We start from the raw sequence: 20000 nt of genomic DNA, 5'->3' as shown, positions 1-20000 counted from the left end.
CTGGGGAGATGGTTCAGTTTTGTGCCCAGACCAACCCTAAGGTTAGCAGTCAGCCTGGCTCCCAGAGGCCACACATCAGGGGATCAGTGGGGGAGTGTTCAGAAAGTGTGCGAGGAGCCAGGGAGGCCCGGTACTGAAGATGTTTGTTCTGTGACGGTAGAGCAGTCCCTTGCACAGAGAGGTCTCGAAGACTCTGGCCACACCCCTGGACTAGAGTGCTGGGCCTCACTCCATGGGGCGGATCTTTTACCGCCTTTCCCCGCCTATCCCAGGCCTCCGTCCCAGCCACCCACTCACCAGGAGCAGTCCCTCCCTGAGAGCACTGCCTTCTCACACCTCAAAGGCCAGATAACCATGTTCTGACCAAAAATGAAAAAACAACTAAATAAGCCTGTTGCAGCTGAAGCAACACTAAAATACCTAGAAAGGCTTATGAGAAGTGAGTAGTTGGCTTGGAAACTAGACGAGGGGGTGTACCCAAGGCCTCCCAGGAATGGACGTTGGCTGGATTTGGGTCCGGGGGTGTTGGGTCACCAGGAGCTTTTGGGTGGAGCAGAAGAGCTTACCAGACTGGAACACACAAAAGCTGACAGCCCACTGTGCCGCTTACCAGCTGAGTGACCTGTGGACGTTACCACCTGAGCCTCAGTGTCTTCCTCTGTGAAATGGGACGATTAGCCCTAACCGACTTGGCTCAGTGGATAGAGCATTGGGTCGGGAACTGAAGGATCCCAGGTCTGATTCTGGTCAAGGGCATGTACCAAGGGCATCTATCTCCAGTTGGGGGGGGGGGGGAAAGCAGTGTTTGCAGGAGACAGCTGCTCTGTTTCTAATTCTCTATCCCTCTCCCTTGCTCTCTGTAAAAAAAATCAATAAAAAATTTTTTTTTTAATGGGACCATTAGAGCCTATCTTGTGGGGTGCCATCTTCCTTCCAGGATTTAAAATTAAATCCTTTATGTGAAAAATGACCTGCTATCGCCTAAGTGCTGTGTTTGTATAGATGTCAGCTTTTTTGAAAGACTTTGCTGTGATGGTTTGCTTAGGGAAAAACCCCGAAACATGGAATGAAAGGTGTGTCCTGGTCTGGCTGCCGCTGATGGATTCCAGCCGGGGAGCTCCTCCATCACCGGAGTGGCCCGTCCCGGGCGCTGACCACATCCAGGCTCTGGGACACGTCCGGGCTTGCAGGGCAGTGCACCCGGGGTCCTCTGACTTCACACCCTCGGCCTCCCCAGCCCTGACGAGAGAAATGCGCGCTGTTTGCAGGCCCAGCTCCATTCGGCCTCTGACTCCCCAGCTGGGGCAGCGCCCTGCAGACACGCCAGCGTCCAGACACGCCCTGCGGCCCCGGAGCAGCCGGCCGGTCCCGCTCAGCTCCCGGGTCTCACACACGCGGTCCCTCCGCTGGATCACGGCGCCCATCCTCCGCCCCTTTGACTAAGGTGACCAGACGTCCCGATTTTTAACAATTTGTCCCGCGGCGTTTAAAAAAGTCCCAATTTTTAAACGTCTGGTCACCTTACCTCTGACGGAACTGTCCTCAGACATCCCGGAGGCCGCTCCTTCGGGTGCTGGCCCCCCTCTCCCGGGGCCCCGCTGCCCCGACTGCCTGCGGGGCGGCCTCCGTCTCCGTCCCGGATCTGTGAGGTCCGGGGAGGATGGAAGCTGGGACTGACCCTCAGCCACCGGGGTTTATCCATCCCAGCGCCATAAGGAACCCGGAGCCGGCACCGGCGGGAAACGCCCTTTCTTCCCGGCGAAGGGGCGCGGCTCCCGGCGGAGAGGAGGAAGAGCTGCCGCCCGGCCCGACGGCGCCGCCCCGCCGGGGTGGCGGCCGAGCCCCGGCGGCGGTGATTTGCATACCCATCGTGCACCTCGACCCCGGGCCCCGCGCGGGGCGCCCCCGCGGGCGCTCCCGCCGCCGCCGCGCGCCCCGCGGGGGGAGGCCGGGGCCCCGCAGCCGCCGGGCCGGGCGCGGGCCCGCGGGCGCGCGGCCACCATAACCGAGCGGAGGGTGAGCGCGCGCCGGGCCGGCCGGGCGCCCGGTGGCGGGCATGCTCTGGTTTCTCTTCAGATCGCATAAATCTTTCGCCTTTTACTAAAGATTTCCGTGGAGAGGAACAGTTATGAGTTTTTACTCAATTTTTTGAGGCCTCGTTTTTACGAGGCTGCTTTCCGAAAGTTGAAAAGCAGAAGTGGGTTGTCAGTGGTGGCTTCCTCGCTTAGTGACCAGTGTCTGGTCTGGTATAAAGTTCCGACCTCGCACAACATTCTCCTTCTCTAGGCCCCAGGCTCAAGCTCCTTCCTTTAGGTCTCACACAGACCTTTAAGTCTGCATCCTGTGCGCTTTGCCCTTTCTAACCCGCTGGCTTTCTTTTTTTCATTTATTTATTTATTTTATTTTTTTATTTCAGAGAGAAAGGAATTTTTTTTTTTTCCAGTGTGAGTGTGAATGTGTGTGTGTGAGCGTGTGTGACTGTGTGTGTGTGTGTGTGTGTGTGTGTGTGTGTGAAGGAATTCTTTTTTTAAAGTATATCTTATTAATTTTTTACAGAGGAAGAGAAAGGGATAGAGAGAAACATCGATGAGAGAGCATCATCGACCAGCTGCCTCTTGCACGCCCCCTATTGGGGACGTGCCCGCAACCAAGGTACATGCCCTTGACCAGAATCGAATCTGGGACCTTTCAGTCCGCAGGCTGTCGCTCTATCCACTGAGCCAAACCTGTTTTTGGCAAGAGTCACACCCTTAATCTCTGTGCTACTGATGGGGTTCAGAACATGCTACCCAAAATATGGCACCTTTGCATAATGAATATTTTAAACTGAAGGAATTTGAGAAAACAGGAAAATCACTTTGACCTTCCTACCCTCACCCAGTTGTAGGCAGTTAGACATAAGCAGAGCAAGGACTATGGGCCAGGTACAGGAGGTCACCACGGTGGAAGCCCCAGGTGCCCAGCAAAGGACAATTATAGGGTGGGACTCACCCCCAGGGTGACTTTTCCTCCCCTAGCATATCGTAGTCATGAGGTTTGGACCCCCTGACCTTTCCTCCCTAGAGATAACATCTAGCCTCAGTTGTATTTCAGCTCCAGGCCCAGAAAAGCAGCAAACCCAGCCACAGCCGCTGACCTCAGGACCAGCTGCATTGGATAATCCATCAGTGGAAACTTAGACCCTGAAAAACTGCTGAATATATTCTAGTGAGATCCTCCCCTGGGACGTCCCCTAAAATCTTCACCCTTAAAACCCTGAGGACCGAGAACCCAGGGTGCTCTTCCCCCTCCCCATTCCTCCAGGCTCCTTACCATCACCTTCCTCACTCCCAATCTCCAAGGGCCCTTCCTTTACTTCTATAACGTGTTTCTTCTACCTCTGTGATTTTGTATAATAAATAAATGTCCTCTTACAGTTGGAATCCCGGCTCTGAATTCTTTCTTAGCTGAAACCCAAGTACTGAGGTTGCTTAACCAAGGTCCGGTCTGACCCCACCAGACTAACACCTGGTCCCATTCCTGCTGCCCACTCCTTCTCCCTAAAGACAGGTGATACAATCCTCAGGAGAGAGGAACCCTCCCTATACCCAGAGGAAAGCTACCATCCTTATCTCCAAGGACTAAGGGACTCTGAGAAGAATCCTAACCCACAGGCCTTGCTGAGTTGCCTCCAGTTACACTTCCCTCATATATTTTTTTAATATTATTGATTTAATATTATTGATTTTTTACAGAGAGGAAGAAAGAGGGATAGAGAATTAGAAACATCGATGAGAGAGAATCACCGATCAGCTGCCTGTTGCACACCCCCTACTGGGGATGTGCCCGCAACCAAGGTACATGCCCTTGATCGGAATCGAACCTGGGACCTTTCAGTCTGCAGGCCTTCACTGAACGTTACAGACCATTGCTTCACTGACAGGGACGGGGAAGCAGACGGTAATCAGGCCCCACTCCAGGCCCCAGGGATTTTTTCCAGGGAGATTCAGATCCTCAGGAAGACAGAATGTGTGATGAATGAAAGTCTAGCAGGGGGAGTCTCCAATAACCAAGAGCAGCTCTAGCCGGCCTGGCTCAGTGGAAAGAGTATTGGCCTGAGGACTGAAGGGTCCCAGGTTCAATTCTGGTCAAGGGCATGTGTCCAGGTTGCAGGCTCAATCCCCAGTGAGGAGCATGCTGGAGGCAGCTGCTCTCATAGTTGATGTTTCTATCTTTCTCGCCTTCTTCCTTCCTCTCTGAAAGGAATAAAAATATATATTTTTAATAAATAAATAAATAAATAAATAATGAAGAGTAAATCCAGAGCTAGAGGATTAGTGCCTTCACGGCCAGTGAATTCATGTGAAGAGAATTGCTATTATTTGGAGCCACTAATAAATTTCGAGTGCCCTGATAGCAAAATTTTTGTCCTGAGGGCAATGGAGGTGTTGAGGGACTTAATAAGGGGAGTAGGGCTGCTAATCTTTGGTAAATCTAGCAGCAGCATGAGAAGTGAACTTGGGGGAAGGGCTGCTCAGATGAAGGCGAGAAGACTAATTCATCTGTTTCAGTAATTCCTGCCACAGGTATACTGACTGAACTGGGCAGAAAGAGCTGAAACAGCTGTAAGAATCCTGTCAAGGAGAAAAAAATAATTTTCCTCTACTCTGAGCTCTTGGCTGATACCCCTATCTTATATAATAAAGAGGTGATATGCAAATTGACTGTCATACCCTCACACAAGATGGTCACCCCCATGTGGTCACAAGATGGCCACCACAAGATGGCTGGCAGGGGAGGGCAGTTGTGGGCTATCAGGCCAGCAGAGGAGGGCAGTTGGGGGCAACCAGGCCAGCAGGGGAGGGCAGTTGGTAGCAATCGGGCCAGCAGGGGAGCAGTTAGGCGTTGATCAGGATGGCAGGGGAGTGGTTAGGGGGTGATCAGGCTGGCAGGCAGAAGCAGTTAGGGACAATCAGGTAGGCAGGCAGGCGAGCAGTTGGGAGCCAGCAGTCCCAGATTGTGAGAGGGATGTCTGACTACTGGCAGTCCCAGATTGGAGAGGGTGTAGGCTGGGCTGGGGGACACCCTCCCCCCCATTGCACAAATTTTGTGCACCAAGCCTCTAGTAATAATAATAATAATAATAATAATAATAATAATAATAAACAGATTAACAAGAGAAAAACAAACAGAAGTTTATTAACATGTATACTTCGTGTATACATGGGAGATACCCCAGGAAAAATGAGTAAGTCCCTGAAGTGGCCCAGAACACCCACTTTAATACCACCTTCCGCCTACGACGGGAGAGAAGTGAGGGGCCACCAGCAACAGCAGGTAAACGCGGGTGGTTAGCTCTCAGGGGCGCCTTTTCCACTCGAGTTCGTCATCCTTTTCCTGGAAAATGGAGACTTCCTTTATAAATATAAATTTCCCTTACAAAAGGGTAACTTGTACTGTTCTCAGAACTTCTCCTGTTTCTCAAAATATCCAGCTTAAAATAACCCTTATGTCCAAAAGGCATATTGGGCTTGGCATACTCCCTGCCCTTGTCCCTTAGAAGGCAGCGGAAGCAGCCGGGAAGAGGAGTGAGGCCGGGGGACCCCGGCTTCGGGCTTGGCACTCACGGCGGTGAGAAACCACGGTCAGAACTAGGGAAAGAGGAGGAAGCTCAGTTTTGAACGGTGTCTGGTGTCCGTGAGCCATTTACAAAGCGACCTCCAGGAGGCAGGTGTGGAAATATCGAAGGGGCTGAGCAGAGAAGCACAAGCGCAAATGGGGCGGGTGAGAGTGCCCGGGGCCCGGGGCCCGGGGCCCGGGGCAGAGTTAGGGTAAGGCGCCCGAGGCCCGGGGCCCAGTTAGGATAAGGTGCCCGGGAAAACGATTTCGGTTTTTCGCGTGGCCAGGAGGGCGGGCCCAGCTCACGCCCGCGCCCTTCCCGCCCTCCTCGGCCCCGCCCACAGAGCTCTGCGCCCCGCCCACCCGGTGCTTCCCGCGCCCCACCCGCCGAGCATGCTGGGAGCGGAAGCCCGCTCAGAGGACCGAGCATGTCGGGAGTTGTAGTTCAGGAGAGGCCCAGCCTTCCTCGCGAGACCTGGCCTTTAGTCACTTGAAGGGCAGGTCCAGAAAGCGGTGATGCTCCCGGGGCAGGGTGCCCCTCCGGCGGCGGCACGTGGCACCCCGGGCCGCATCTCCTCTTCGCAGAGCGTGGCATTTCCACGCCTCCACGATCTGCTCCACCTTCAGGGGAAGGCCGGTCACTCACTGTGGAGTCCCGCAGTGCCCCCTTCACCCCCCAGACCCTGTGCCCCCACCCCCACCCCACGCTGCTGGGTGGCTCTGAGCCTGGTTCCTCGCCTCCGCACCGGGATGAGCGGCTCCCTCCGGTTTTGCTCTTCCAGGGCACTCAGCTCCGCGGGGGCCAGCAGGGCCAGTCTCAGCTCCCGCACCACTGGGGCTGCTACCTCGACCACAGGCCGGTCCAGCACCGCCTGCGAACACCAGTCTTGAGCCCGGGCGGAGCGGAGAAGGGGCACCTGGCCCACCGCCCGCCCCCCCGGGTTCCGGCAGCCCCACCCTTCGGCACCTCAGCCCGCGCTCCCCTTCGCCCCGCTCACCGCTCCCACGCGCGCCCAGCTCCGGGCCGCCAGGACCAGATCAGCCTCGTCCACGCAGAGCTTGTCACTGCGCAGCAGGAGCAGCAACGCGGGCGCCGACAGCTCCAGGAAGCCACGGGTCCGAAGCGCTTCCTGTGGGTCCAGGAATGGGTCAGGGTGGAGCAGGAGAGGTGCGGGGTTGTATGAAAACGGCGAGCTGTACCTGGCTGTGGGCCTCTATGAAGGCTATGCACCGCTCCTGCAGTGGTCCCAGGCCAAAGGTGACAGCCACCTGGGAGCGGAACAAGGGAGATGAAGTCAGAGGAGAGGCCGTGGACTAGTAGCCCAGCCCTCCACACTGCGGACCACCTGCTTGGGTCCAGCAACACCCACCTGCAGGGCCTCACACACCAGCTCCACATCCAGCACCTTCACTGCAAACTCCAGACAGAGCTGGAAACAAAGGAGTGTAGGTTGTGCTGAGGTATCCTTGCTCCCCGACCCCAACCCATCCCAGAAGCAGTAAGCAGGCTGGGAACTGTCAGCCTTCCAGACTCCTAGCAGGCCCAGGCCCACTGTCTCCCAGGCCAGACAGGGAATCACCAGGGCCTAAGCCTTGGCAAGCCCAGCCCTCCACAAAAGAGTTTACATGTCTATTTCTATTTGAAGAACAAGAATGAAGGCTCTTGGTGAAACCGGTTTGCTCAGTGGATAGAGCACCAGCCTGCGGACTAAAAGGTCACAGGTTCGATTCCGGTCAAGGACATGTACCTTGGTTGCAGGCACATCCCCAGCAGGGGGTGTGCAAGAGGCAGCCGATCGATGTTTCTAGCTTTCTATCCCTCTTTTCTCTCTGTAAAAACTCAATAAAATATATTTTAAAAAAAGAAAAAAGAATGAAGGCTCTTATCTGATATATATAGCACCAGCCATAAACACCTCATAAGCCCCCACAGCCCACAGCCGGCAGGTAGGCATCCTTTTGCACACAGGCACACATACGGGCCTAAGATACTTCTCTTGGCGTTGGTACATGCTCCCCTCCAGGACAGAATGAGTGGGAGGGAGGATATGAAACGAACCCCTAAGAGGCAAGGGAGAGGGGCTGCCACCTACACCCACCTCTCTCAAGTCCTCCAGCCCATACTCCACAGCGGCGGTCAGCACCTCCAGCACCTGCAAGTGGTGGTGGGAGCGGAAGAGTTTTCCCTGCTCCTCAGCCCCCCACACCCGCTCCCTCTCCCGCCCAGACCTCTGCCCGTGGGCTCACAGAATGGCGGTGCAGCTTGACGCTGTTGGTGTACAAGAACTCCAGCACTGCCAGGAAGGCCTCCGCGGGCACGGTGCTCAGCACCACTGGGCCGGGCACCCCAGGGCCCGGCTCTGGGCCCAGAAGTCGCTGGAAAAAGTTGCATCTACAGGCCAGCAAGCACCGGTGGGCAAACACCTCCTGCCGCTCTTGACCGACCACAAAGCGAACATCACTGTAGAAGAGAGGGGCAGAGATGCCGAAACCGGTTTGGCTCAGTGGATAAAGCGTCGGCCTGCGGACTAAAGGGTCCCGGGTTCGATTCCTGTGAAGGGCATGTACCTTGGCTGCGGGCTGTGTGCAAGAGGCAGCTGATTGATGATTCTCTCTTATCGATGTTTCTAACTCTCTATCCCTCTATGTAAAAAATCAATAAGATTTATTAAAAAAAAAAAAAAAAAGTAAGAAAGAAAAGAAAAGAAGAGAGGGGCAGAGAGCCAGGGGAGACGAGGCCAGAGTCTAGGATGAAACTCTAGGTCTTTGCTTCCTTATCTGTCCTATAAGAGAGAGGGCTTAGTTCCTCCAGCCGAAGGTTTGGGACAGAAAGGCCTGTGTTCTGGTCCCCGTTCCACCCTATAGAACCTCAGGCAAGTGACCTTTGAACCTCAGTGCTCTCCCCCGTGAAATGGGACGGCATTCCCGGACTCTCAGGCCTCGGAGGAGGTGGCTATGCTTCATCACTGAGGAAGCTCCAGGGCTGATGCCAGCTGGATTACACATACCCTCTCCTCCCCGCCTGGTCCTGGGGGAAGGGCAGCCCTGCGTGCTCTTCCTCCACAGACTGCAAGCTCAGCTTGTTCAGCCTCCTCCAGGCAAGAAGGGGTGGGAGGACAGGGACACAGACACAGCGGTAATGCACCATCAACAGGCCAGACCACATTTTCCATCCTCACGATCGCTTCCGGCCCCGGCCTCTGGGCCTCTGACAACAGAGTGGGTCGGAGGCGGATGAAACCTGACTTCCTGGAGCCTCCTGGTCCCAGTTCCAAGGCCTGGGATCCCCGAAGCAGTGGGGTGATGGGATTCAGCAACCTTTGTGGAGGAGCCCGGCTCTGAGCCAGTGGGGACTGAAAGCTACATTCTCATTCTCCCCACCGGCCCTGCCCCCATTCTCTATTCCTGGTTTCAGACCACGTGGGTCCTAGGCAGACACTGAGCCCCAGACAGCACCCTTGACCCACACTTCCTGTCTCAGACTTTGGCTCCATCCCTGGAACCTTGTTCCTTAGTAAACCCCCAGTTCCGGAACAGGGTCATCTGCTCCTCTGCCTCCCGAGGGAGGGACTCAAGTGACAGCCCATCTCTCAGGATCCAGGGAGTGGGGGCTCTTTGCTAGGAGCCCAAGATTCAAAAAAAAGGAAGGCCTTTGCCTAAGATCACACAGTCACCCACTGCCCTCCCCCTCTGGTCTGGGGATATGATGGCCCCTGTGTTCAAGAAGGTCAAGTCCTAATTCCCCGCCTCCTCTGCGCTCAGGGCTTCCTGAGTCATGGGGCCCAGCAGAGCCCGCTCTCCAAACCCACAGAGGACCAGCCCCCTCACCTGTACAGGCGGTTGTTGACGAGGCTGCGGAGAGCTTTGGAAAAGGGCTCAGCTTCCCCGTGCACCGGTCCCGGGGGCTCCATGGATGGGCCGGGGCAGGGGAGCGAGGGAAATCGCCTAGCAGGCCTGTTGTAGGTCTGTATGTGGGAGGCAGTGGGTGGCCTGGCCAGGCCTCACAGTTCGTAAAGAGGCTAGAAAGGCCGGAGAGAGAGGGGCAGGAGTGTGGGAGGCCTGTTTGCTGAGAAGCTGCTAGGGATGGGGCAGGAGAGGCCCAGGTGTCGGAAGAAGGCATCGGAGGCTGGTGGAGGAGGCCAGAGGCTCCTCAGGGAGGGGCCAAGCTGGAGGCCAAGCTGGAGCAGACTAAATGGGGGAGGAGAAGCGAGCTGCAAATGAGGCCCCGGCTGGGAGCCTGCCCAGGCAGACTAGGGTGGGAAGCCTGTGGGTTTCCAAGGAAACTGGAGCCTGGCCTAAGGAGGCCCCGCCCAGCTCCCACAGGCCTCGGGGAAACTTCAGCCTTCTGAGGGGCCCTCAGCGGAATCGGAGGGTACCAGCACCCTCCCTGCCCCTCCCCCACAGGCACAGAGTTCGGATCAGGTTAGCCAGGTCTGGGAAACCCCCCTCCACAAGGGAGGGAACCAGGAAGGGAGTGCTCGCCCAGCAACCCATGGCAACTTCATAACACAGGCCAGGAAGGGAAGCGCGGTTCTCAGGGCCCAGATTGGGTTTAGGTGGGAGCGGGCAGTCCTGGCTCTCCCAGAGCGGGTCAGGGGAGGAGGTGTCAGATCTGACAGAGGAGTCATGGCCTCTGGCATCCCTGAAATGCAGCCCAAGGGGTGTGGCCAGCCGGGGACAAGCCCCTGAGGACTGGATTCGGCCAGCAGGGCCAGCAGGGTCGGAAGGCTGGATGCCCGGTGGTGAGCCCCCCTCCCATGTGCTCAGGCAGCCCTGAGTTGAGGAAGTCAGCCAAGCCCCACCCCAGCTCTGCGCGGGGAGCGGAAATAGTTGTCCTTGTTTAGACTGAAGGAGAGGCGATGGAGTCATGATGCACTCCTTCCTGTGGGCCCGGAGCCTGACTCCCGAGCAGCCGCCCCCGCAGTGGCCTCAAGGTCTCCCCACATCCCCGGCCTCAGAGACTCACAAGGGAAGAGCCATGCTTCACAAGAAGAGAACAGGGCAGCGGCCAAAGAGCCTGGGGCGGGGACCCCTTTCTGACCAGCATCCCTCTCCACATCTGCGCCCCGTAGTGCCTGTCCCAGTAGGAGGCTCCTGCGCGCGGAGCCCCATTGTCCCCTCTCCCGGGGTGACTCAGCCGCCCGGCGCTCAGCACGTGCTCACAGGAGGACACTCCCGGGTTAAGTCAGAGCCCGGAGGGCGGGAGGGAGCCAGGAAGGGAGGAGTGCTTGCCCAGCAACCCATGGCAACGCCACAACACAGGCACAAGGGGCCCTTCTCCCACCTGCCGGGAGGCCACCCAGGCTGTGAGAGCTGCAGGTGACAGGGTGCCTGCGGGGATTTCGGAAGAGCTGCCATCCCGGAACTGATCCTGGAGGTAGGGCCAGAGGCCACAGCAGTGGGCGAAGGGGCTTCCTGGGCCACCTGCCCCAGCCCCAGCCCGTTGTGGGGAGAAATGTGTGCCCTCCGTGTTCTACAAGCAGGTGGGGGAAGATGGCTGGACAGAACACTCACAGGGCTAGGACCGGTGGGCTGGAGTGGGGTCTGTCACTCCCTCCTGCTGGTTAGGGGTTGAAGGCACCTCTGTCTAGGCTGAGGCACAAAACAGATGCCTCTACCCCAGTGGTTCTCAACCTTTCTAATGCCGCGACCCTTTAATACAGTTCCTCATGTAGTGGTGACCCCCAACCAAAAAATTATTTTCGTTGCTCCTTCATAACTAATTTTGCAGCTCTTATGAACCGCAATGTAAATATCTGTTTTCCAATGGTCTTAGGCTCCACAGCAGCGGACCCACGGTTGAGAACCACCAGCAGGGTCGCCTAAGACCATCGGAAAACACAGATATTTACATTACGGTTCATAACAGCAGCAAAATTAGTTATGAAGGAGCAACGATAATAATTTTATGGTTGGGGGTCACCACTACATGAGGAACTGAATTAAAGGGCCGCGGCATTAGAAAGGTTGAGAACCACTGATCTAGACTTTCTCCTGCCGGCTGACCCCCAGTGCCCAGAGGAAGGAGGAGCCCCAGGGACAGGGTCAGTCCAAGATAACAATCTAAGCAGCATCTTTCCTTGTCTATGTCCCTAACAGCCTCAATCCTCTGAGCACCTAAGAATTCCCTCAGCCCTGGCCTAGCTGATTGACCTGCCTCAAAAACCCAGGTAAGAAGAGGTTAGGGGATAAAAGACCCTTATTACCAAGTAAGAAAATGAGTGATATTCCAAGGTGAAGGCCACCCCATCCCAGTGTGGGTCTCTCAGCCCGCAGGTCCATGGCTGGGAGGCCTGTGCCCCTAGGACGCCAGGAGGAGGAGGCCGCCAAAGAGCCCGGGGCGAAGCTGTCGCTGGTGCGGCCCCCGGGCCACCTGCCCAGCATCGATGAGGCCCGGCCCGCGGCCCCGGGCCCAGCCTCCCGCCGCGGCTCCGTGCTGGGCCCGACTGCATCCTTTTCCCGCCGCAACTCGCTGGCCGGCCCAGGCTTGGGTCCCGGCGGCCGGCGGCCATCCTGGGGCCCAATGCCCCCGTTAGGCTCGAGGATCAGCTTCTCGGGGCTGCTCCTGGCACCTCCTCGGCGGATGGCGCCCTCGTACCGCACCGAGCCGGCGCCCGGGGAGCGCTGGGAGGCCGTGCGGACGCAGCACGCCCTGGAGGAAGTGCTGGCCACCGGACTACGAGACACGGTCTACCCCGGCCCCAAGGCGGGGGCCCTGGCGCGGGCGCTGTGCGAACGGGTGCACGCGCGCCTGCGGGAGCTCGGCCCGCCCCGCCACAAGCTGGTGTGCAGCGTGGTGCTGGGCCAGCGCGCCGGCCAGGGCGTGCACGTGGCCAGCCGGGCGCTCTGGGACGGCGCCCACGACGGCCTGGCCTCCGCCACCTTCACCAACGCCTCGCTCTTCGCAGTGGCCACCGTCCACGGGCTCTACTGCGAGTGAGGAGGCGCCCGGCTTCTGCAAAAACGGTTTATTGCCCCAGGAGAAGGCCCTCCCTCGGGCAGCACATCCCAATAAATAAACTGTCTGTCAATAAATAAAAGTGGTCCATAAATAGCGCCCCCTAGCTGGGGGCTAAGGCTCAGGCTTTTCTTGGAGAAGGGCTGGGAGGCAGCTCGGACAGGCAGCCCGCGACCCCAGTCAAGTTGGTCCCTGATTCCCTGGGGGGTTCGGCCCAGAGCCCCCAGCGAGGCACCGAAGGGACAGGGGGGGCCGGGCAGGCGCAGACCGCGGGCCCGAGGGCCGGGCTAGGCCGAGCAGCGGTCCCGCAGCAGCTGCAGGGTGTAGCGGAGCCGCTGCCGCAGGTCCGGGGAGCACCCCAGCTGCCGCAGGTGGGAAGCCAGGTAGGTGCAGGCGCTGCGGTTGCGGGCCACGAAAGTCACCAGCAGGGGCTCCCAGCCGCTGAGGACCAGCTTGGTGTGGTCTCCGTAGAAGTTCACCTGCGCACAGGAGGGGGGCATGGATCAGGGCCTCGGCCCCAGGTCCTTTCCTCCCCACCACCACCACCACCACCACCCCAGGCCTCCGGGCCGACCCCCATCCCAGGAGACGCTCTTACCTGGACCGTGCCGTCGCTGAACAGCATGAGCAGGGCCTGGTCCGTCTTGACCCACTGCAGCAGGAGCGGGGGGACGGGCACCTCCACTTCCTCCACGCTCGGCAGGTCTCCACCCTGGGAGCAGAGGCAGCTCACTCGTCTGCCCTGAGCCAGGGCCCTCCCCACGGATGTCTCCCTGAGGGGGTCAGCCTTTCGCTTCGGGCCCCTCCACCGCGGGGAACAGAGAGGGACCAGGACGGGAGTCCTCCACGGGCCCCGCCCCAGGCCACACACCTTCATGAGGTGCTGTTCCATGTAGGAGGCGAAGTACCGCAGAACGCCCAGCTGAGGCTGCAGGCCCCGGGGCACGGCGCCCACCGCGAAGGAGAAGTGCTTCGTGCTGGTGGGGTTGTAGTGCACCGTCCTGGAGGGCAGGAGGGGGCAGAGGTCAGAGGGGCCCTGCGCCGACGCCCTCCCCCGAGGAGCACACCCCGAGGGGCAGCCCTGCTGGGCGCAGCGGCCTGGATACAGGAAACCCCGCAGCGGCCTTACTTCCTGTTGGCCGACAGCGCCATGTGGGTGCCGTTGTTGAAGAGCACGGCCACTCGGCGGCTGGACAGCTGGTACCCGAAGCCGAACTTGTTGGAGTAGTCGACCCACTTGCTGACCCACACCAGGGGCTCTGGCTGTGCCAGGGGCGCCGGGTTCTGATCCGCTGTCGGGGAGAGGAAGGAGTAGGGCCTGGCCCTGGCCTCGCAGCCACAGACCTCCCAGCGCCGTCACGGGCACCGGACCCCAGCTTACCCGGGGGCATGAAGGCCAGGCAGTTCCTCAGCGCACAGAGCGCGGACTCCACCACGGTGGCCACGGTCAGACCCTCCTCAAACCCTAAAGGGAACGGGGTGCCCAGAATTAGGCGCTCGTCCCCCGGGGCCCCGGCCACGTCCTCCCGCTCACGCCTCCCCTCCGGCCCCTGGGTCCAGCCCGGTAACCGCTGGCACCTCTCACGCTCCTGGCTGCTCACCATCTCCGCTGCTCGCCAGCGTCCCCCGGGGGGAGCTGTCTTCGGGCGCCGTCTCCACCAGGCTGAGGGGGGCCGGGCCGGAAGCGGCTGGGGCCTGGAGGATCGGGGAGGGGAAAGGAGTGGGTGAGACAGGCCCCAAATCCAAGTCTCCGAGAGTCCGTGGCCCAGCCCTGCCCCGGCAACCAGGACATCCCGGGTCAGCCCGGGTCAGCCCCGCCTGGCTGATGAGACGCAGCCAATTAGGCCGCCACGAGGCCCGATGCTTCAGCCGCCTCTCTCATCGCGGGCTTCCCGCAGCTGCTGGGGTGGGTGAGTCAGGGAGCACCTCACCTCAGGCTTGGCATCCTGGTGGCCGATGGACGTCCGAGTGAGGCCGCTCACCAAGCCGGACACCTCGTCCCGCTCCTCGGGGTGGTTCTTACCTGGACGGGGGCAGGCAGAGCCCTCAGGATCCTGCTCCCCGCAGGGATCACACAGCCCACGGCACCCACGCTCTCCCCCGGGCTCCCAGGCTCTCACACCCCCACAGTGTGTGTGTGTGTGTGTGTGTGTGTGTGTGTGTGTGTAACAGCCCCCTCCTGCCGTTCCGCACCCTCTGAGCCACCGGCATCCCAGACTCACCCTTGTTCTTCTTCCTGCCAAAGAGGCTCTTGGTGACTTTGACAAACAGAATCCTGGCGGGGTTCACGGGGACCAGGTCTGGGACCGTCTCGCAGCTGTTGATGGGGAGCCGGTCGGGGGTGTAGCCCTGAGGAGCGGAGCCACGTGAGCGGGACAGGGAGGGTCCCGCACCGCCCCCCCCCCTCCCCTGGGGACGTGCGAACCGGACGAAGGCGCCCGTGAGCCACGGACCTTGGTAAAGAAGTCGTGGCGCAGGATCTGGTCGATGGAGGGGCGGTCCTGGGGCGAGGCCCGGAGGATGGCGGCCAGGAGCTGGCGGGCGTGCAGCGAGAGGCTGGCGGGCAGCGTGTAGTGAACCTGCTTGATGCAGCGGTACGTCTCCTTCAGGTCGACCGTCTCGAAGGGGGGGCTCCCGCACAGCAGTGTGTACCTGGGGGCGGAGGCGCGGGGGCGGGAGTGAAGGGGGAGGCACGCCCCACCCCGCACCCATCTGCGTGCACATGACCTGCGACTCACATGACACAGCCCAGGGACCACACGTCTGCCTCCAGGCCGTGCCCCTGTCTCTGCAGCACTTCCGGGGCCACGTAGTTAGGGGTGCCACAGATGGTCCTGGAAAGGGGAGGGGAGGGCAGGGTTTAGGCCCAGCCTAGCGAGCCCTCGCCCCAGCCCTGCCCCCACTGCGAGCCCGGACAAAGCAGCTGCCTGTCACCCAAGGCCGGAGAACTCCTGCTTGTCCTGGGACAATGGATGCTGGGGATGGCAGCTGAGTCCCCGCCCACCTGCCTGGCCCAGCTGCTCAGCGGCTTTGTAGGACCGGGGAGGGAGGGCCCGGTCCCCAACCCTGCCCCCTTCTCCAGGGTCAACAGAGGGGCCATCACCGACCCCTTCCTCCTTCCCCCACTCCCATCTGTCACCTCCTACAGTCTGTGCCACATGCACACACCAACACCAGCTGTCACCTCCCCACACACTCATCCGCCACACACGCTACCTGTGTCACTCACACCCAGGTCTTCTTACATATAGGGTGCCAGGTCCTGCCATTCCCACACTCCCTCTGTCTCACACATACAATACTGGGTCACCTTCCCCCATCCACACACAAGGTCAGACTCACAGCTCCAAGAATCCTAATATCCGATGTGTCTCAGGGACACGGACACCCAATGGACCCTCAGCCTCTCCACCAGTCCCAGCAACTCAGGCTGCCACCTCCACCTTCACATATTATCTTCCCCAGCTATCTCTCTCTCTCTCTCTCTCTCTCTCTCTCTCTCTCTCACACACACACACACACACACACACACACACACACCAGGCAATCATCCGGCTTCCCACACAGGTGCTGCCTGTCAGGCAGGCGTCATCTGTGTCGCACACTGACTGTGCCACCCCCCGAGACACTCACTTCTTCCTATGCTCCGGGGGTTCCAACCGGGTTGCCAGCCCAAAATCCCCCATCTTCAGTTCCATGTTCTCAGTAATAAAGAAATTTCCTGTAAAGGGGCAGAGAGGTGTGTCACACTCCTTTCTATGCCTCTCCACCCCCACCCCTAACCCCACCCCGACCCGCCCTGCTGGCCCGGAGCCTCACCCAGCTTGAGGTCTCGGTGCAAGATGCCTCGCTGGTGCAGGTACTTGAGCCCCGAAAGGATCTGCCGCAGGTAGTAGCGCACTTCTGGCTCCAGCAGGGTGTGCCGGGCCTTCCAGATGTGGGCCAGGGACTACGGAGAACCACCGCTCAGTCCCCGACCGCCCTCCCGGGGCCTCCCGGGCCCTCCCTCCACCTGTGCTCCACGAGGGAGAGGCAGGGTCTCCAGCTTTGGATCTTAAGGCTCCTTTCCCCCTCACCCCGAGTCACGATCCCTCCCTCACCTTCCGGCTGCAGAGCTCCAGGAAGATGTAGATGCTGTCAGCATCCTCAAAGTGATGTGAGAAGCGCACGATGTGGCGGTGCTGCAGGCCGCGGTGCAGCTCGATCTCATTTAGGATCTGCAGAGGGGGAGCGGGATCGTCATCCTCCGAGGGCTCCCTCGCCACCGTCCCCACCCCGCGCCCCATCCGCTAGGCCCGGGCCCGAGCCCACCTTCTCGCGCTGATGCGGCTTGGTGATGCGGCTCTGCGAGATGACTTTGACCGCGTAGGCATTGCCGGTCTCGGTGTCAGTGGCCTCGTAGCAGCGGGCGAAGCCCCCCTGTGAGGAGGGAAGGGGGTCAGGCATGGCGCTCCCGGGGAGGCCGGATCCGGCCCGCGGAGAGCCCAAGCGCCCCCCCACCCACCGCGCCCGGCGCGGGCAGAGAGGCCACCAAGGCCCCCCTCCACCCCTGCCAGCACCACCCCGAGCTCACCTTGCCCAGCAGGCGGCCTTTGAAGTAGGTGCGGCCGCTGCCTGGGTCGGTGATGAGGCGCCCGGGGTCCGGCGCGGGCGGCGCGGCCCGCGCCTCCGGCTCAGGTCCCGGCCTGGCATCCGGCGGCGGCGGCGGCCCGGGCCCGGCGGGGGGCGCGGGCGGCGCGGGCGCGCTCGGGAAGGGGCGCGGGGACAGGGTGCCGGCCGCGGGCTCCATGCGGGCCGGGCGTCGCAGCGCGGGTCGGGCTGGTCCTCGGTCCCACCCGCCGGGGCCGCGCGCGGCGCCGTCTGGATTGGCTACGCTGGGCTCGCGCCCGAGGGAGCCCGTGGTTTTTATCAATGAACGCCGGCCCCCTCCCCGGCGCCTCGTCACGGAGGGCCCGCCCCCTTCCTGGCGGCGCGTCACCGGGAAGCCACGCCCCTCCGCGGGCTTCACCGCCAGGAAGCCCCGCCCCCGCCCGCCCGCCCCGCCATGAGGCCCCGCCTCCTGCCCAAGCCTTAAAGACGCAGCCACACCGCCGGGCACCACGTGGCTGCCTCCAGGATGTGGGGCCCATCGTCCCGCCGCCCCGCCCCATCCACCCTGGGGGCCGGGGGCCCATTTCTTCCCCAGTCTTCGTGGTTTTGCTGAAGTCAGAGCGAGTTCTGGGCAACTGCGGGGTTTTCCCACAACTAAGGGACCAGCCAGGAGGGGAGAGGCAGGGCCGACGCTGGTTTTCTCCCCGTAGCGTCTTCCACGTTCCCCTTTAAATGCCTCCGGCCCTGGCCAGAGCCCCCAGGTCCAGCCCAGTGCTGACCCCTTCCGGGCCTGGGCGGAATTGCAGACTCCCGAACCCAGCCTGGCTTGCGCAAGAGGAGGGTAGAGTGGGGCTGTCACACTGAGTTTTGGGGTCAAACAGATCTGGCATTTAAGGCTTTTACCACTTCCACACGAGGGGCAGATCTAGGGTTCCAGTGGGGTCCTCTCTTCCCTTTTCCGGAAACCCCCACTGCCCTGAGTCAGCAGCCAGAGGCCAGAAAGGGAAGAATGGGAATTTTCTCAAACCTAGCCATGGACAATTGGGCAGGTGGTCCGGGGGCCATGGGGGCCCCTCGAGCCCTGGTACATGCCGACCCTTCCCAGGGCCAGCAGCAGAGAGAGATGGGGTCTGAACCCCTCTGGAGTGTTTGTCATAGGTCTCCTCCTGGCCTTGTCCTCCTCACCTTTCTGCCCTCACTCTGTAGGACCAATCAATTATTATTCCATTCAGTTCTCAAAGATTTGTTGAGAGCACCTGCTAAGTGCCCAGCATTGTCTGAATAAAGCTGGTCAAGGATACTGTCCTCCTTTAATTTACAATCTGCTTGATGGAAACATACAACAGGCAAATACATAAGTAAGGTAATTACAGGCTGTGAAAAGTGCTGTAAAGGAAGTAAACAGAAGAGTAACCAAAGAGCCTGCTTTAGAAAGAATAGTCAGGCCTTGGCTGGTATGGCTCAATTGGTTGAAGTGTTTTCTTGTGTACTCGAAGGTCACAGGTTCAATTCCTGATCAGGGCACATCACTCTTACATTGATGTTTCTCTTTCTCTTCCTCACTCTCTAAAATCAATAAATTAAAAAAAAATAGTCCTTTTATTTATTTATTTGTAAAATCTTCATCCGAGGTTATTTTTCCATTGCTTTTTTCCAGAGAGTGGAAGGAAAGGGGAGAGACACATCAGTGTTAGAGAGACACATCAATTAGTTGCTTCCTGCACACATCCCGATCAGGGCTGGGAAATCAAGCCTACAACAGAGGTATGTACCCTTGAAAGGAAGGAATTGATCCGATCCTAGGGCCTTTCAATCTGCAGGCCAAAGCTCAATTCACTTAAAAAAGAAGAAGAAGAAGAAGAAGAAGAAGAAGAAGAAGAAGAAGAAGAAGAAGAAGAAGAAGAAGAAGAAGAAGAAGGAGAAGGAGAAGGAGAAGGAGAAGGAGAAGAAAGAGAGAGAGAGAGAGAGAGAGAGAGAGAGAGAGAGAGAGAGAGAGAACGAACAAGAACGTCAACAAATATATTTTTAGTCCGGCCAGCATTGCTCAGTGGTTAAGTGTTGACTTATAAACCAGGAGGTCAGCCGAAACCGGTTTGGCTCAGCGGATAGAGCGTCAGGCTGCGGACTGAAGGGTCCTGGGTTCGATTCTGGTCAAGGGCATGTACCTTGGTTGCGGGCACATCCCCAGTAAGGGGTGTGCAGGAGGCAGCTGGTCGATGATTCTCTCTCATCGATGTTTCTATCTCTCTATCCCTCTCTCTTTCTCTCTGTAAAAAATCAATAAAATATATTAAACAAAAACAAAAAACCAGGAGGTCAGGGTTCCATTCCCAGTCAAGCAGGGCACATTCCTGGATTGTGGGCTCTATTTCCAGTAGGGGGTGTGTAGGAGACAGCCAATCAATGATTCTCATCACTGATGTTTCTCTCTCTCCCTCTCTCTGAAATCAAAAATATTTTTAAAAATATTTTTTGAGTACTCAATACAGGTCAATTTTACCTCTCAGATATCTCTGAAATCTACCCACTTCACTCATCTTACCCCCCACACCCTAATCTGGGTCACAGTCTCTCTGGTTGGGATTATTGCTATTGGACCTTATTGGTCTCCCTGCCATTAGTCTCATCTCCATTTTATCTTCCTTCCACATAGCTATCCCACCAAATTCAGGCCCTAACAGCCTATTTTTCTAACTTGCCCTTCACAGCCACTGAAGGGAGGACCAAAATAGCCTGAGATACGGAGGAGAAACACTAGTAGCTCAAAGGAGGTGGAGTAGAGATAGAGTTTGGCAGGAAGGCTTTCATTGCCAGACTCAGAAGGCTGATCTTTGTCCTACAGGCCAACAATTTT

At 58.9% G+C, this 20000-nt stretch overlaps 3 protein-coding genes and 1 non-coding gene across 9 annotated transcripts; 2 read left to right on the top strand and 2 right to left on the bottom strand.

Moving 5' to 3' along the window:
- Positions 1-2056: 2056 nt before the first annotated feature.
- LOC118724977 lies at positions 2057-2172 on the top strand. Its single transcript, XR_004989745.1, has one exon. It is a non-coding gene; the product is annotated as a U5 spliceosomal RNA (small nuclear RNA).
- A 2977-nt stretch (positions 2173-5149) lies between these two features.
- On the bottom strand, positions 5150-10877 carry BTBD19 (BTB domain containing 19). Of its 5 annotated transcripts, none has more exons than XM_045584761.1 (9): positions 9427-10877; positions 7846-8059; positions 7698-7751; positions 6969-7028; positions 6799-6867; positions 6597-6728; positions 6345-6470; positions 6074-6219; positions 5150-5376 (listed from the first exon to the last, which is right to left on the bottom strand). In XM_045584761.1, exons 1-8 carry the CDS (start codon positions 9507-9509, stop codon positions 6085-6087), a joined length of 873 nt encoding a protein of 290 aa, XP_045440717.1. In that variant the 5' UTR covers positions 9510-10877; the 3' UTR covers positions 5150-5376; positions 6074-6084. The 5 variants fall into 5 exon arrangements, with proteins under 5 accessions (XP_045440717.1, XP_045440718.1, XP_045440716.1 ...); XM_045584760.1 differs by lacking the exon at positions 5150-5376 and having other exon boundaries at positions 5383-6219; positions 9427-10240; positions 10565-10877; XM_045584762.1 differs by lacking the exon at positions 6074-6219.
- Positions 10867-12538, top strand: DYNLT4 (dynein light chain Tctex-type 4). Its single transcript, XM_036446381.2, has 3 exons — positions 10867-10975; positions 11698-11768; positions 11868-12538. The coding sequence occupies exon 3, from the start codon at positions 11879-11881 to the stop codon at positions 12536-12538; it is 660 nt and encodes a 219-aa protein (XP_036302274.1). The 5' UTR covers positions 10867-10975; positions 11698-11768; positions 11868-11878.
- A 13-nt stretch (positions 12539-12551) lies between these two features.
- Positions 12552-17477, bottom strand: PLK3 (polo like kinase 3). Of its 2 annotated transcripts, XM_036446370.2 has the most exons (15): positions 17130-17477; positions 16868-16975; positions 16657-16773; positions 16376-16505; positions 16190-16277; positions 15295-15390; positions 15010-15208; positions 14779-14905; positions 14488-14579; positions 14158-14251; positions 13938-14021; positions 13686-13848; positions 13428-13557; positions 13155-13268; positions 12552-13035 (listed from the first exon to the last, which is right to left on the bottom strand). In XM_036446370.2, exons 1-15 carry the CDS (start codon positions 17343-17345, stop codon positions 12844-12846), a joined length of 1950 nt encoding a protein of 649 aa, XP_036302263.1. In that variant the 5' UTR covers positions 17346-17477; the 3' UTR covers positions 12552-12843. The 2 variants fall into 2 exon arrangements, with proteins under 2 accessions (XP_036302263.1, XP_036302262.1); XM_036446369.2 differs by lacking the exons at positions 14488-14579; positions 14779-14905 and having other exon boundaries at positions 17130-17462.
- Positions 17478-20000: the final 2523 nt, after the last annotated feature.

This window comes from Pipistrellus kuhlii, unplaced genomic scaffold (genome assembly GCF_014108245.1).
Source record: "Pipistrellus kuhlii isolate mPipKuh1 unplaced genomic scaffold, mPipKuh1.p scaffold_m20_p_2, whole genome shotgun sequence".
Taxonomy (NCBI): domain Eukaryota; kingdom Metazoa; phylum Chordata; class Mammalia; order Chiroptera; family Vespertilionidae; genus Pipistrellus; species Pipistrellus kuhlii.
The sequence above is the reverse complement of the archived record's forward strand: the minus strand, read 5'-3'. Positions and strand labels throughout refer to the sequence as shown.